At 45.1% G+C, this 17,689-nt stretch overlaps 1 protein-coding gene across 2 annotated transcripts in view; it reads right to left on the bottom strand.

The window, feature by feature from the left end:
- Positions 1-17,689, bottom strand: part of FGD5 (FYVE, RhoGEF and PH domain containing 5) — a 187,226-nt gene that overhangs the window by 50,917 nt on the left and 118,620 nt on the right. For both annotated transcript variants that reach the window (XM_069083865.1, XM_069083866.1), the window contains exons 4-5: positions 12,494-12,552; positions 12,349-12,379 (exon numbers count right to left, since the gene is read on the bottom strand). In XM_069083865.1, coding sequence (XP_068939966.1) covers positions 12,349-12,379; positions 12,494-12,552 — 90 coding nt within the window. The remainder of the gene's footprint in view (positions 1-12,348; positions 12,380-12,493; positions 12,553-17,689) is intronic.

Here is a 17,689-nt window from a genome sequence, read left to right as displayed (position 1 = left end):
CTTTCTTTCTTTCTTTCTTTCTTTCTTTCTTTCTTTCTTTCTTTCTTCCTTCCTTCCTTCCTTCCTTCCCTTCTTCCTTTCTTTCCTTCCTTCCTTTCTTTCCTTCTCTTTCCCTTCTACACTCTCTCTTTCACACATAAACACACACACACACACGCATGTGCACACGCTATCCATGCCAATCACAAGGATAGCAGCAAAAGATGACAAGGCCTTAACTCTGGGCCATTCCTTCCTTCTTCAAACCCAGGCTCCTTTCCCAGCTGCCTGGGGACAGTTTCCTCTCTCTGTCACAACATAGTATGTTGCCAACTGGCAGATCTCCTCATTTCCTTCTTAGGGACTTGTCTACTAAGGATTGCTGAAATTAGGCCCCCAACTTCCTTTTGAACACATTTCCCAGTTCTATGCTTGCCTCCCCTGGAGGGCACTGGGCTGTGTGCCATCACCTGGCCTGTTGGGGCTGGGGCCTCAGCCCCTGGACCCTTGGCTCCATCGCCTGTTCTAGCATCAGAGGATGCATGGGTCTGTTGCTCACTCCCTATGGAGACCTTGGACAAGGTCTTTCCCCTCTCTGGGCCTCAGTTTCCTTATCTGCAGAATGTTGGGGTGAGGTTAGGTGGCCTCTAAGATACCTTTCTCCTCATTCTTATAATCTTCTGCTTATGTGGGCTCTCACAGTCACCATATACTTGGTAGATGTTCCTTGTATTGAGTTAGAGTATCTTAAAGGGATTGACTAATGAATAAACAAGCATTTATTAAGTGCCTTCAATGGGCTAGGTGCTGTGCTGGGGATACAAGGGCACAAAATGAACCAATGTCTGCCTTCAAGAAGCTTGTGTTCTGTTGGAGGAGCTCAGATATGGGAGGAAGGAGCAGATTTATTTTATCTGGCTTTAGAGGGCAGAATTGGGACCAAAGGAGCAAAACTGTCCGTTGGAAGCAGTGGATGGGTGGATGACACCTGACAGGGATATCCCAGAGGAAATTCAGGGGGAAGAAGGATGGGTTATACGACCTCTAAATATCTTAATTCTTAGATCCTCTGTGAAAAGGATAGGAAGAAATAAGAAATTCAGGAGGGGAGGAAGAAAGGAGGAGAAACAATGAAAGGGAAAAAGAAAGAGAGGGGAGAAGGCAGGTGGGAAAGGAAGGCAAGAAATGTGATACACTGGAAAGTATGATGGTTCTGGGTTCAAATTCTGACTGCTATTTACTTGTCTGTATGACCTTGGGCAAGTCCCTCACCTCCCTTTCTGGGCCTTAGTTTCTCATCTGTAAGATGAGGAGGCGACCTCTAAATCTTGTATGTATGACCTTGGGTAAGTCCCTCACCTCCCTTTCTGAGCCTCAGTTTCTCATCTGTGAGATGAAGAGGTTGGAGTAAGGGACCTCTAAAATCTTCCAGGGCTTTCAACTCTAAATCTATGATCTGAGGAAGGAAGGGAGACAGACCATTATTTTTTCTACACCCCGAAGAACTTTATTATGATTTGCTCTGAAAGCTTATTTCTTGCTTGTAATTAATTCCTACTGGATTGACTTAATCCCAATGGTCTGGAGAACTGTTATCATCTTGATTAATTTTTAAAAATTGAAGCATAATAGTAATCATCATAGCAATGGTTTTCACAAGTCACACTGCAGCTACAAGTCAAGAGCCCCGAGTTCATCTATCATACCAGATGGAGGAAGGGTTCTTGTTGGCTCTGGAATGCTAGTCCCCCATAGCAGACTTGGAGTATGTCACCTGGTGGGGAGGGGGAGGTATGGGGTGGAGGGGGGGAAGGGAGGACAGTCCAAACCCTTGAGTCACCTTTCCAGGAAGGATCAGACCAGACCAGGAGCCAGGATAGACTGCTTGATGCCTCTGCACTATCCATTGCAGTCAAATCCAAACCACTCAGCATGGCATTCAATGTCCTTCCTCGTTAGGTCTATGTTTTCTCTACAGTTTCATCTCTCCTTCCTTTCAGCTCACACCCCCAGCTCCAGCCAGACTCCCTGATTCACTGTCTGGGCCAGAGCTCATGCTGAGGCTATAGCCCTCACAGCCTCATGCTTTAAATGCTCTGTTTCAGGTTGCATTGTCTTGGAACCAATTTTAAGGGTAGACACCTTGTCTTGTATTTCTTCTGCACCCACACAATGCCTAGGACACAGTAGGTTATCTTGGAAGGGCCATTACAGGTCACCTTGGCCCCTACTTCACATGAGTTCCCTATATAGAAACCTGTGGAAGATATCTTTTTTATTTCTTAAAACTCCTAACACACAGTAGCATTTAATGGTTGTTGAGTAAATGAATGATTGTAAGTGCTCAGTTAAATATCCACTGATTGATGGATTCCAGATTCCTTCCATTAAATCTTTGTTTCTAGAAGAAATCCATCAGGTTAATGGGTTTTTATATAGTGTGTAGCTTTTTTTTTTTAAAGCATAAGTACAATCTATTATTCTAGGTCCTGAATTAAAGGGGTCATCAGATCATAGAATGTCAGAACCGGAAGACAACTTTGTTAAAGCTGGAAGGGACCATAATATATCCCATCACGTCACGTCACGTCACATCACGTTATGTCTCATCACGTCACGTCATGTTATGTCTTGATATGATATGATACAATAAAAATTGGAAGGGGCCTTAGATTATAGGCCTTAGACAGACCTAGAAGGGACCTCAGAGGTCATCTAGTCCAGGCCTGGGGAGGTTAAGTGATTTGGCCAGAGTCAAAAGGGTAAAAACTAGCAACACTGGGATTCGAACCCAGGTCCTCTGACTCCCTATTCATTCAGTATTCTTTCTATATTAGGTCAGTGGATAGCTGCTGGCTAATGGCAGACCACCTGCACAGGACCTGCCTGGAGGCCTCTGACAGCGGCTCACCGTGACATGGGGAACTCAGTCTGGCCATAGGTTTGTTGTTTTGTCATTGTTATTGTTTGTATGATTGTTTTCCAGATTTCTCCCACTGCAGAAGAAGGGTTCAAGAACCAAGAACTCAGGGGAAATCTAGATAATCAGGTCTTTTAGACAAATCCACTCAGTCAATAAATAAACGTTTATTAAGTGCCTACTATTTGCCAGGCATTATGCTATGTCCTGAGGATGCAAAAAAGAAGGGAAAGCCAGTCCCTGCCCTCAGGGAGCTTACAATCCATTTCATATGGGAGATCCATCTGCTAGACCACAAGCCCTGGACATGCCAAGCGTCATAAGATGCATCTTACTCAAGGGCCCTTCTCTCTCTGGCAGGCAGGGTTTGTAGTATACGTGATTCCCAAAGGTAAATGTATGCTTAGCATCCTAGGGATTATTTCATTCTTCATACTTGCCTCACCTGACACTGTGCTTGGCACACAGGGGCTAATAAGATGCTTATTGATTGATCTCTTATTGATCGATTGATTTTAATCATCCTCTAAATACCTAACTGAAATGCCACTTCATTCACGGAGCTGTCCCGGATAACCCGAGTTAGTCAGGACTGTCCTTATTAGCTTTCTCAAGAGAAGGCCGAATGGAGCAATGGTAAGGACGCTGGATCAAACCCTGCCTCTGATTCCTTCGACTGTATGCAAGTGCCTTGTCTTCTCTGAGACTCAGGGTCTTCATCTGTGAAATGAAGGTGCTGGACTAGATGCCATTCAAAGTCTTTTCCAGCACCAAGTCCAGGGTCCTCTCATCTGTCCCCTGCTTCACCAGCCCCAGATGACCCAGGCTAACCTTCAAGGTGCCTCTCCCACCCCACTCCAGGCTCAGATGTTTCCTGCACTGGTTCTCATCCACCAGGCCCCCCTCCCCTTTCTTCAAACTCTTAATTGATATGGTTCTACACACTAGCACAATGTTTCTATTCTTTTCTCTCGGAAGAGAGTGGGTGGACAGAAATGTCATCATCCTGGTCATTAATCAATCCATTAATGTCACCCTAAGAAAAGACCAGACATAATCCGTTAGGAGGAACTTAAGGTGGCCTCACCCCTTCAGGGCCTTGGCTGGAGAAAGGGGCATTCCCCTGAGTTGGGCAGGGAGGGGCTGCTCTCACCTCCAGCCTTGTCACAGAGAGCTTTGGGAGAAAGAACCAAACGCCGATTTTAAAAATAGCTCTGGAAAGACAAGGCAAGCTTGAGATGGCAGGGTCTAGGGGGGGAGGTGCCACCAGGATGGCAGAACCACATCCAGACACCTTATATTATCACCCAAGACCCTCTACAATCAGGCCCTGCCTAACCTGACTGTCCTGCCTCATTTCCCACCCTTCCCTAGAACTTCAGATAGACCTGTTTACCCCCAAACCCCTACACACACCTTTCAAGGCACAGTGAATAGGATGCTGGAACTTCACATCAGGAAGGGCTGGTTTCAAATCTCACATGGGATACTTTACTAGCTGAATGACTTTGGGCAAGTCACTTAACTTCTTTGGGCCTCAGTTTCCTCATCTGTAAAATGAGGAGGCAGGCCCAAGGTCACATTTACCCACCTCCCTGGCCCTTGCCACCGTGTCTCTCTAAAACATAAAAGAGAGGAGAGCACAGACAATACAGGTCCAGAGAAGTGGGCACAGCTGACCTGGGTAGCAGCTTCTCATCTTTAATTTTCACCTGCGACCTTCTTCATGATTACTCTACTACATCTACCCACTCCATGAGTCCTGGGGATGATCTTCAACAAGTCACTGCCCTTGTAGCCTTGTCATGTGCCCTTGTAGCCTCGGGTATTCTGGCCTCAATCCCTAACACATGGTGAGCGCCTAGCACATATGGAGCACGGCTGTTTGGAAGGAGGCACTGTGTGACAGACACAGAAGGAAGTCTAACCAAAGTAGCCCTCTGAGGCCAATCTTGGAGGCTGGGCATAGGGTTTGGTGCCCGATGAGACAGGCAGTATGGTGCCGTGACAAGCTGAGATAGTTGTGTGCTTGGATCTTCCTTCTCCATTCTCATAGATGTGGGGGATCCAGGGGTGGGGATCCTGCGGCTTTGACTGAATCCAAACTTCACAGAATAAATCCACTTAATAAAAGGATTTGTTCTGTAAAATTTGGACTCGGTCAAAAGTCTACACCCAAGGACCTAGAAGGCCACATGTGGACTCAAGGCCACAGGTTCCCCACCCCTTCAAATCTGGGTATAAGACATGGGGAAGGGGTACAGAGACAGCCTTACTTACAAATGGCTGACTTGGTGGTTTAATTTGAGGAGCACCAGACAAGGTACCCAAGCATCTCTGCCCCTAAGATGCAGTTAGGTGGTCCAGTGAGTGGACAGAGTGTTTGGCCTGAAGTCAGGAAGACCTTAGTTCAAACCCAGCCTCATACATGTACTAGCAGTATGACTCTGGGCAAGTCACTTAATTTCTGTTTGCCTTAGTTCCCTCAACTATAAAATTGGGATAATAATAGCACCCACCTCTAAAGGGTTGTGTGAAGATCAGATGAGATAACATTAATAAGGCACACAACAGGCACTAAATAAAACCGTATTTCCTACTACTACCATATCAGAGTGCCTTAAATTCCACCATTAAAGATTCATTCCTTTGGGTATAATATATTCCCTCCTGATCCGTAGTCCCCCAGGAAAATACAAATGCACATGAGAGGGGTCACCACTTAAGCCTTTAATTTATCAGCTGACATTTTCATAGAGGAATTTTAATAGAAGAACAAGGCTCTATGGGAATTGGGCACATGGTAATTACCTGACTGGGGGTGGTGGGGAGAGGGAGCTATAAAGGGAGGTGGAAGGTGCAAAAAAAAAAGCATCCTCTTTGCCATTTAGTTCAAATCTGGTTTTGCTGAAATAACAGTCCACTCCTCCCTTTTTCTTCCTCCTACCTCCATTCCCAATTTGTTGTTGTTCAGTCATTTCAGTCATGTCTGAGTCTTTGTGACCCCATTTGCAGTTTTCTTTAGCAGAGATACCCCAGTGGTTTGCCATTTCCTTCTCCAGCTCATTTTACAGCTGAGGGAACTGAGACAAACAGGGTTAAGTGACTTGCCCAGGGTCACACAGCCAGTAAGTGCCTGAGGTCAAATTTGAACTCAGGAAGATAAGTTTTCCTGACTTCAGGACCAGCATTCTATCCACTGTACCACCTAATTGCCCAATACCCAATTCCCAATACCCTGTACCTATTTGTTGAATTTAGCTGAATGCCCTTGGAAATTCTAATTATCCCCAATATCTTCCCAAATCCAGGAGGGGGCCCAGGAATGTGGAAGCAAACCCATGGTTTAAAGACTCAACCCAAAAAACACATAGATATAACTCAAAACTTCTCCTTAGATTCAGGAAGGGCTGGAGCAAACATAATCTTTCATTCCTCCATCCAGGTATCTTAAAAAGTGACCACAGACTGTTTCTCCAAGACAGAAGACCACTGAGCCCAAATGATACTTGAATTAGAAGCCCCTTTAAAATATCCCAAATGAATCTACATTTTCCTCATTTTAGAAGGAAGAACAGATTTAGAAAGGTTTAAGTGATCCATTCATGATCACACAGCAAGAGCTGCAGCCCAAGGCTGGCAAAAACCCAGCACTCTGATGCTGACTGGGCTGATGGACTTTGTGGACCAGGCTCTATGGCTTTTGTAGTGTACGCCAAACCTGAGTCATGGGAAGATAGATGAATGATATCCAATCCAGGCCACTCCTCCCACCTACACTAGCTGCTGGGCCTGGATGCTAGAGTTCTATCTTGGAAAAGGTGAGGCATCTGTTTGGCAGTGATCCTAATGCTGAGAATTAGCAGATGTCCCTTGGATTTAAAGGCCATCTGGCGTTTTGGAAGAAATGTTGGTTTTGAAGTCAGAGGACCTGGGTTCAAATCCTAACTTGGTTTCTTATTACCTGTATGACTGTGGATGCCTCACACCCTATGTAATGAGAATGTAAATTTTTAAGATCTTCCCTACCCCTAGGCTAAAGTACACCTGGAGCCTGGGGTGGGAGGCTTGTTTTTCAGTAGATACTTTTTGATTGGCCAGTGGGTCTAGAAGGTTGTTACATTCTCTGAGCCAGGAACAGGCTATATAAACCTTGATTTGAGGCTTTATTTTGGGGCTCACTTTGAGAAGTGTTCTATGATTTGATCAGATGAGACTCTGGGAAGCCGTTGTTGAGAGCCCCCCGGCTTTGAAAAACCCAGATGTTGATTTGGTATGGATGTAATGGTTGGACAGTTTGGAAACCTGTCTACTTGATCTGTTTCTCTGTCTTGATAATTCTGTCTGTATACTCTGAGGTTCGGGGTGCTGACCTTTTTCCCCTAAACTAGGTAAATGATACATATTTGACTGATTAAAGTAAGCTTGTTAACCCATTTTGAGTTGCTTTCCTTTAACAAAGCAGATCCAAGAACCTGTGTTGGCAGCCACCCTGGGGACGCTGGGGTGCTTGCTGATACACCCTATTGGAGCAGTAGAGTAGGAAAAAGGATGTGTTTGTTCATGTTGCTTTGATGAACTGAAAGTCACAAACCTTAAGAAAGATGGAAGACCACTAGGAATTACTCACTGCCCTCTCTCTCACTGGTTCGTAAAGGCTTCCAGGCCTTGCCATTGGCCCTGCTCCTATGCCCTCCAGATTCTTGGGCCTTTCTCTGTACCTTGTGGCTGAACTCACTTGTGTGTATGCTTGGCACATAGCAAATGCTTTTGTTTTGGGGGTACTCATCCATCCATTCATTTAACCTCATTTTTCTCATCTGTAAAAGGGAAGGGTTGGACTAGATGGCACTTAAGGAACTTTTCAAGTGCAGGCTTGTGATCCTGTGGTTTCCTTATCTTTAGGCTTCCCTCTCTGCTAATGGGCCTATGTGCCAATGGACCAATCTTCTTTCTGTATCACTTTCATCAGTGATGAACTTACTCCACTCTAAGTAACAGGGATGGGTTTGAGCCAGCTCACATAGGCTCAAGAGAGCTGATTGTTCAACTTTCAGCATGAGAATTTACTCCTTGAAAACTACACATCGGGGACTGGCATATTGTCTTATTGATCATCTAGAGCAATGCAGAAAATTTTAATAATTCAGACTAAACTGAAAAGTTTAATTTTTTTGGAAAAAACTGGCTGTATTGTTAAATATTTACCAGCCCACTCTTGGAACATGAGCTCCACGGGGTTCAAATCCTGCTTCTGACACTTACTAGCTGTGTGGAAGTCATTTAATGCCTTTGATCCTCGTGTCTCTTTTCTATAAAATTCAGATAATAAATACAAGAACTCCCTCCTGGGGTCCTTGGGAGGAAAGCTCTTTGTAACGCTAAAAGCATTATAGAAATGTGAATGATTATTGTGAGTTATTGCTATTCTCCTGCACTCCTCTGGCTAAGGGCTGTGTGTACTCTCTCTAGAATCCCTCCCTTCCTCTCTTCTCTCCTCCCTCCCCCCGGCAGGGAGCACCGGGGCTGGGCCTGGGCACAGGCACATGGGAGGCCCTCCTGTAATTACTTGTTGGTGGACTGATTTTATCTTGGGGAGAATGGGGGGTGGTGGCGGTGCTGGAATCTGTTTCTCAGCATCCCAGCTGACTGGCTGGAGGAGGAAGGGAAGAATGTGCCGGAGAATGAAGATTACACACCAATTGAGATAAATAAATGTGTAAATCCATCAGCATCTTAGAATGCACTAATAACAAAGGCCTTCCAACTCTCACATCCTCTTCAATTGCATTAGCACCACTTCCACAGCCAAATCAAACTCCTGCGCCGCGATAAACAAGTGCCTGGACTCCAGGCCTCCCTCTCTCCCTGCACTTTTGGAAACCTGGCTTTGTTTCTCTTCTCCAGCCCTCTCCCTCCTCCTCCCCCTCCTCCCCCTCCTCCCCCTTCCCCTCTCCCTCCTCGTCCTCCTTCTCCTTCTCCTCACCCTTCTCCTCCCTCCCATGCCACTCCAAATCTTTCTTGTAAAATGCTTTAAGAACAAAGCCCAGGAGGGATGAGAAGTCATCATTAGTAGGCCTGGGCTTGGGTAAAATAATCAAGAGGCTTTTTTCCAGGGCTCCCCGTCTACCTTTCTAAATTTCCACTCTGAGGTTCCCATGACTGCTCAGGCTCCCATCTTGGCACTGTACCCAGTCCTGTCCTCACTGGATCAGAGGAATACAAATTTAATGATAACAATAATAATATCAACAATAATTTAGCATTTATTTAAGGTTTGCAAAGCACACATATCTCATTTGATCCTTACAACAACCCTGTGAGAAAAGTGCTGCTATTATTTCCATTTTATAGATAAGAAAACTGAGGCTGAGAGAGGTTCAATGACTTAGGAAGCCTCTGAGGCAGGATTTGAACTCAGGTCTTCCAGAATCCAGCTCCAAGATTTAGAGTGGGAAGGGAGCTTAGAGATTGACCACGTGTGACCCTGACAGCCTCAGTTTCCTCATTTGTAAAATGAGGAGGTTCTTTATATGTCTAGGTCTATGATCCTATGATATATTGCAGCCCCCTTATTTTATTAATGAGGAAAGTAAAGCCTTGAAAGATACAAAAAACCCCACAAGTTGTGGATGGTCACATAGGTAGAAGGCATCAGAGACAGAATTTGAACTCAGGTCTTTCTTACTATAGCCCAACACTCCATCTTTTCCAACTTTCCCCTCCCTAGATATGACCTATTCTTTCTCTCCATCCTGTTTCCCATTCCCCCAGGACTCTGCCAGGTGATGGACTGCCTCTCCAGAAGGGGTTAATTGGTGCTAATACTTCATGGACTACCTGTCCTAAATAGTATAATTGCTTTAGTGCATTCACCAGAAGGAGTGATTAAAGGTGGGAGACTTTAGACAGCTGGCAGGAGAGGGTTTTCTAAGCAAGGAATGCATCTTGTTATCCCTCAAACCCAGGCCATATCAAGGCTTGTGACTTCCCTGTTCCTGGGTTTGGCTGCTACAGGCAGAGTGGTGCTTCTGTGTAATGAGTGCTGGTTTTGAAGGTTGGAGGAGCCGGCTTCAAAGCCGGGCTCTGTTTCTCATGACCTGTGTGACTTTCGGTGAGTCACTTCTGCTTGCTGTGACTCCATTCTCTCCACTATAAATGAGGGGCTTAGACTAAGTAGAAGTCCTTTACAAAGGTCTTTAAGGTTTTCTTGTATCTACCTTTTAGAAAGACCAGCGTACCCACTGGCAGGAAGCTTAGGGACTTCCCATTCAGTCACAGAAATCACCAAAACATATTTATATTGCATATTTCTAAGTCATGAGAGTGCATTGGACAGGTTGAGAATAATAAGGGGCTTTTCATGGGAGGCTTGAACAACCCCTCTGGCCAACTGGGTAAAGCCAAGTCTTGTATCAGAGCTGCTAGGTGTGTGACTTTCAGAGTAATGGATTCTGGGGAGTGGCACCAGAAGGCTGTCTTGTGAAGGAATCAGAGCAAGGTGGTCAGCAGGGAGCAGCCCCTTCCCCCTTAACTCCTCATCCAGTGACTCTCCTAATCCAGGGAGCAATCCTTTGGGTCACTGAACACAGGAGAAAGTGGGGTCTCCTTACCCAGGGTCCTGCACAGTATGCCCCAAGTTACGCTTCCAAACTGACCTCTCACAACTCAGCTCAGAGCCAAGCTCTCCCTGACCTCTAAGCACATTCAAGTCAATTCAACAAATATTTATTAAGGACCTACTGTGTGCTAGGTGTTGGGGATACAAAGGCAAGAACAAAACATCCTTTTTCTCAAGGAGACTCTGAATTTTTGCTCAAGTATTTCCTTTCCCCAGCCTACTTGAAACACCTAGCCCCTCTACTTAGCTGAGCTTGACCTAGCTAGTTGACGTAGTGGAACAAAGTACTTGATTTAGCATCAAGAAGAGAGCTTGAATCCCGCCTCAGATACTTACTAGGTGACCCTGGGCAAGTCCCCTAGCCTCTCTCTATTTCCATTTCTCAAATCATTATTTCTCACCCAGCTGTTTTCCTCAATTTCCTCAACTCCAGAAATTCATCATTCTGCAAAATTAAATCAACTCAGAAACCTACATTGGCTGCAAGACTTCATCATTCCTTGGGCCAAGTAACCAATGAGAATAAAAATAGCATCTAACCCACAGAGTTGTTGTAAAGATCAGATGAGGTTGGATATATGTGCACACACACACACAAGGCACTGCTTATAAAACATTGGACAAATCCCTTAAACTCTAGGCTTCTCTTTCTTTTTCTGTAAAACTGTAGGAGGTTGAGTGGGGGGGGGTGTGAAGATGTTTCACCAAATGACTTCTAGTTCTAAATCTCTGATCTTTTGAAATACATTTTCCTCTGCCTTTGCACTTAGCACTGGCCTTCACACACAGGGGACACTCAGTAGTTACCTGATGTTTGATTGATCACTTAGTGGGACAATTCACAACTGTTCTGACTCAGTCATATATGCATCAGCTCCTCTCCAGGTCATGCCTGGTCATGTAGCTCCCCAGGGAATTCCATTTTTGGCACATGGTGCCTACACATTGGATGTCCACCCTGAGGCTGATCCTCACAGGCAGCCAAGACATGGGTTTTTTAATGCCATCAAAATAAGAATAATTTCTTCTTTGTGAGAAGGAGAGACAGAGAGACAGAAAGAGATAGGGAGAGATAGGGAGGGGGGAGACAGACAGACAGACACAGAGAAAGAGAGAAAGAGAGAGAGAGAGAGAGAGAGAGAGAGAGAGAGAGAGAGAGAGAGAGAGAGAGAGAGAAGGGGGGGGAACAATATGTCTCCTGATGTTAATAGTCTAAGCTGAAATCTAGGTGAAATCCCTGTTGCTAAAGTATCTCCTTTTCAGAGGGCCTATGAACAAGGGTGTCACTTCAGGAGATCCCCGCCCTTTTTTCCCTTAAGCACCAAAGTAGACAAACAGAGCTTGATAGAAAATTTTCCATAACTAGCTTATGAGTTGTGGATTTCATATATTCTCTCATATTTATTTATTTAGTTATGTATTACCAGCGGTTTCAGAGTCTTTCCAAGTAGACAGAAGCAATGCAAACACATAAGGATGTTTCTAAGTTAAAACCCTTTTAGCAAGCTTGTAGAATAAAAGACCTGGTCCCTGGATGCAGCTGCCTGCTCAGAAGCAAAGGGAGGTAGGTGGGTTAGGGGAGAGGGAAAGAGAGAATGACATTTCTCAGAAAGCTTTCTCCTGTGAAGAGTTCCAAGTTACTTTTCTCCCTAACATACCCTAAGTTTAGTAGGAGACAGAAGTTCCTGAAATGCTGCAGTGAGCATTCGACCACCATCATCCTTGTAGTAATAGAATTCATCCCTGTCTTCTTACCTCTTTTCTACTTCTTACAATGCAGCCTAGTCTAAAGGCAATTAGGTTTGGGTAATTAAAGTGATTTACTCACCAGCACTAAGTGTTGCAGCACCTGCCCGTATCTGTGGAAGGAGAGAGAGTTGCATTAATTCCCATCCAGTCAGCCAGGGCTGGACTGAGGCTGAGGTGATGTTTTATTTACAAGTTCAAGGCCAGTTGGCCGCTGGGACACTCACGCTTTCTCCGAAGACAGCAGCTCCTGAGCGATGACATAAGCTCGGGATTGTCCTTCCTTCTGTTGGAGAGAAAACAGGACAAGCGGAAACAGTGGAGGTTAATGAGGGCTGGCAGGTGGGGTAGCGGGATGCCATCACTGAACCTACATGTCTACAGGATAGAACCAAGGAAGCCTGACATGTTTTCAGAGGAAGAAGACTCCTTGGTTTCTCAGTTCTTCCCCAAGGATTATCCACCCAAATTCAGAATACTCTCTCTAGAGGATGAATGCCCATCATCACTGAGGCCAGCATGTTCTTCTAAGTTGGAAAGGGAGGTTATCATTGGAATTCACAGAATTTCAGATCTGGGGACCTTGAAGTCCATCAGCTGCAAATGGTTCCTGATGGATGATCCTTTCAACAATGTCTTTGACAAATGGTCTCCAACCTTCACCTGAAACCCTCCAGTGAGGAGGGATCCACTACTTTCTGGGTTCTGTTCCCACTAAGTATGGAACCTTAGGAGCAGAACCTATAACCCAGTGGGCAGTCCATGCCACATTGGGATTGCTCTAACAGTTGGGCATTTTCCCTACATTAAGCTGAAAGCTGCTTCTTCCCCCTTCCCCATCCTACTCCCTAACTGTTCCCACTTTGATTCTCTGGGACCAAGAGGAACAAGTCTGGCTAGATTCCTCTATGGCCTCCATACCCTAGGAGAGACTTCATGTTCCCTCAGACCACTGAGCCCAGAGGTCAAGCCTTCTCTTGGCTAATCATCTCTAGCTCGTTGCATCAATCTTTACATGACAAAAACCTCTCACCTCCTCACCATCCTTGGGTTGTGTTCCAGCTTCTCAATGACCATTATTAAAAAGCGGTGCCCTGACTGGACACAGTACAGGGGAGTTGGTCTGACCAAGGTGGACTATAGCGGAATCAGAGATTTAGCTCTATAAGGAACTTTAGAGTCAGTCAACAAACATTGATCCAGCACAACATGGTCCCTGCTTTCAAAGTGAACCTGTTCTCATGAGGAAGATGATGTACAGTGTGAATGGAGAGCGTATTTCCACCTGATCTTATCCAGAAGAGCGTCAGAACGGTAGCATAGGCTAGAGCTGAAAGGGACCTCAGAAATGACCAAGTCCAAGCTTCTTATCTTACAAATAAGGAAACCTGAGCAGAGAATGGAAGTGGCTTGCTCAGTGTGTCCCCACTGGTCAGGAGCCCAGCAGGCAGCGGTCTTCTATCCCTCTTTTCCTGCTCTCTCTAAGGCAGGGGTGGGGAACCTGTGGCCTCAGGGCCACCCCTACTCTAAGGCCTCTTCTGCCTCTGATGTTTTGGGATCCTTCTCTCCAGTTGGCAGGTTCATATACTATGTTTTCTCAAAGTGGGAGAACACCTATGTGAAGTCAGCCTGGTGTCTGCCAGAGAAATCGGCTGCCCCATCTTTTTCCCGCCTGCCCCTCAGGAGTGGCTATGACCCTGAGCTTTATTTTCCCACCCTGGCACAGGTCACTTTGCACGTCCCCAGTAGAAGGTGCCCATCTGTTGCCAAGCCTTCCAGTGCCAAAGAGGCAGGCTCTGGGTGGTCCTCCCGGGCACGCCCCAGTCCCTCCCTCCCTTCTGTATACAGAGGATCTTGCTTTTGTGACTCCATACATGATTAATGTGTCTTTCCCTAGACCCACAGCAAAAGACCTGAGTGGGAGGTCACGTGAGCCATCCAGGGCTAGCCCTGAGACGGTGTCTCTAGGCGTTGCCCTCCCTGAGTTATTTAATTGCTGTTTGTTTAACCAGGAAATGAACTCCAAGACTGACGACAGTGTCCAGAGACAGACTTCTGGGAATGGAGGGGCCTCCTCCCCCAGGAGGGCGTGGGGTGGTCTGGAGGGGGTCTCTTGCTATCAGGTTTCTCAAACAAAGGCCAAGCCGGGCATTTAAATCAGGTCAGCAGCCACCCCCTTTGTGTGTGCCTGATCTTATTATCTCCTTTTTGTCCTCAGGCGCCTAATGCATTCCCACATTTCCTTCCCAGGGTCTGCTTGGGCCATGTGCACCAGGCCAACCCTGGAGAGGTGGCTGGTCCGGGTCAGGGCCAAGGCCGCTGCTCCTCTGACCCCTCCAGTTATCAGATGGGACAGCTGGGAGCCTGCTAGAAGAGTTTTGGTCTTTCTCAGGGAGATGGTCATGGACTCTGAAAATCCATGGTAGATGGAGAAAGGGCCTGGACAGAAATCAAGAGAGGTGACTTTATATTCTTAGTTCTGCTAGGGATATGTGATGTGTGACCTTGGGTAAATCATACATAGGATTACAGAATTAAAGCATCTCAGTGATTGGTCATTTAGTCCCACCCATTCCTGAACAGAAACTCCCTCTATGACATCCCCAGAATGTGGTCATCTAGCCTTCATTTGGAGACTCACTGACTCACCAATGCCTGAGACAGCCCATTTCACCTGTGTACACATCTGAATGCTGGGTAGTTTTTCCTTATATTAAGTAGAAATCTGCCTCTATGTGACTTCCCTCCACTGCTCTAATTCTGGACTCTCTGGTCAAATAAAAATAAATCAAAACCCTTGTCTAAACAATAGCCCTTCAAATACTTGAAAAGGGCTATCATTTCCTCTCCTCTAACCACCCCCTCCAACAGTCAACATTTCTGACTTCTTCAGTCAATCTAAGTGGCTTGGCTGATAGAGTACCAGGCCTGGAGTCAAAAGGACCAGCATTTAAATCCTGCCTCTGACGCGTACTAGTTGTGTGACCTTGGGTAAGTCATTCAACCATGATCTGCATCAGCTTCCTCATCTGTAAAATGTGGATAATAATAATAGCACTACCTTCTAGGGCTGTTGTGAGAATTGGATGAGATAATAATTGTAAAGGGCTTTACAGATCTTACAGTGTTGAATGATTGGTGGCTATTTTGGTAGTGATGATCATAGAGATGGCTTTCTAACATTGTCTGCCCTTTTCTGTATATAATTCATCCTTCTAAAAGTGTTACTGCCACTCTACCTCTGAGTGAGTCCCAATTTCCTGATCTATCAAGTGAGGGAAATGATTCCTGCCTTGCCCAACTAATAGGTTCTAATCTGAAGACCCAATAACAAAATGATATTAAGAATGATGCCCAGAGCATAATGTGCCTTGCCAATAATAAGGATGACCTCCCTTGGGCCTTATGACAAGCCTGCAAGGAAGGGAGGGAAGGGGCAGAATGAGACCCGCACAGTACTGATAATAGTCCTGTGGTTTTGTGTATCTTGAATTGTTAACAGTCTTTTCCTGACCCAGGACTGAAATTCTCTGCAAGTTCCCCTCATCCCCCCAGGTCTGCCCTTTGGGGCAAACAGGACCAGGATTAACCCTCTTTCACAGGGCAGCCGTGGAGGTCTGGAAGGCAGTGCTCATATCTCCTCACCCATCTTCCTGAGGATGGCCTCCCAAAAGGGTCATCTTCACCACGAAGTATCCTGGCTGCACCAGAGTCTTCCTAGAGATCAGTGGCATGGGGTGGGGGCATTTAGAATTAAAAGGGATTTTGTTGTTTAGTTGTGCCCAACTCTTCATGATGCCATCTTGGGGTTTTCTTGCCAAAGACATTGGAGTGGCTTGTCATTTCCTTCTCTAGCTCATTTTATAGATGAGGAAACTGAGACAAGCAGGGCTAAGTGACTTTTCCAGGGTCACACAGCCAGTAAGTGTCTAAGGTTGGTTTGGAACCTGGGAAGATGAGTCCTTCCTGACTCCAGGCCTGGTACTCTATTCACTGAGCCATCTAGCTGCCCCTTATTTTGTAGATGAGAAAAATAGAGGAAAAGAGGGTGATTGGCCCATAGTCACAAAGGTAGTAACTGAACTAGGATCAAATATGGGCCTTTTGATTCCAAAAGTGGAATGAAATGTCTGGGTCTGTGGGTATGTCTCCACAGAGAACGGACTGTTAAATGTTCAGTGTATTTACACCTCAGAAATCAGAAAATCTGACAAATCAAAACTTGATTTATCGTTTTATTAATTGTTTAGACTTGAGAAAGTGATGGAGAAAATATTAATGCAAATGAAATTTGAAGGTGTGCCTAGCATATTTTTCCCCCCAGGACAATGGTTATTAAACATTTACTGGCATACCCATAATTCCTTCTCACTTTAGGTCTTTAAACAAAAGCTGGCATTCTAAAAAGCAATTTGGAACTAAGCCCCCAAAGTTACTTAAGTCTGCATTCCCTTTTACTCAGCAATACCATTTCTAGGCCTATACTCCAAAGAGACCAAAGAAAGAGGAAAAAGAGCCATGCATAAAAATATATTCATAGCTTTTTATAGTAGCAAAGACCTGGAAATTATGGGAACACCTGTCAACTGGAGAATGGTAAACAAATTGTAGTATATGATTATAATGGAATTCTATTATACATGATCAATGGGGCCATTTGTCTTGCTTGACTATGTGTATTTATTTGAAACGTTTTCTATTTTATGGGGAAGAGAGATAGGATGATGAGAAAATCTTTTTTGTCAATTAAAAATTTTAATTTAATTTTTAAAAAGCAGAGACTGAAAAGACTTATTTGTCAATGATGTTGTTGAGGGATCTCTTGGTTGGGTATAGATGTACGAGACTAGATGGTTTCTGAGGTCCCTTCCAGTCCTTATATTCTGTGATGGGTCTCCCATCTGTAAAATGAAGGAGTTTGACCACTGATCCCTAGGCTTCCTTCTAGGTATAAACTATTATGGATTAATGCAATAAACAGTTGTTGAATTTTTACTATGTACTTCCATTACAGTCCTCCTCTGATGCTCTGTCCTAGCATGGAGGTTACCCTGGGTTCCTGAGAACTATGCCAGTGGAGCTCAGGCTTTGACAGGGCCCTAAAAAACTAGATAGGATTCAAAGATGGCCCCAGTAATGGACCATGGCTCTATCTTCCAAACATCAGTCTAGTTTATCTAGAGCACTGGTGTAATGTTAATAGGATTTCAGATCTTCCCTGCCCATTAATAGGCCTTACCTGGAACCCATTAAGGGAAGCTTGCTTAGGCTTGCTTGTAAGAAGACTTTCACACCTTTTGATAATTTCTAATTAGGCACCAAGTGAGTGAGGAGGGTTGTGATGCCTTCTGGCTCTGAGAAGTGTGTGTCTGTCTGTCTATCTATCTATCTATCTATCTATCTATCTATCTATCTATCTATCT

The sequence above is a fragment of the Petaurus breviceps genome, unplaced genomic scaffold, assembly GCF_028583685.1.
Source record: "Petaurus breviceps papuanus isolate PSGF00001 unplaced genomic scaffold, PetGlider_PUasm1.0 174, whole genome shotgun sequence".
Taxonomy (NCBI): Eukaryota; Metazoa; Chordata; class Mammalia; order Diprotodontia; family Petauridae; genus Petaurus; species Petaurus breviceps.
Note: the sequence above shows the minus strand (reverse complement) of the source record. Positions and strands in the feature narration are given on the sequence as shown.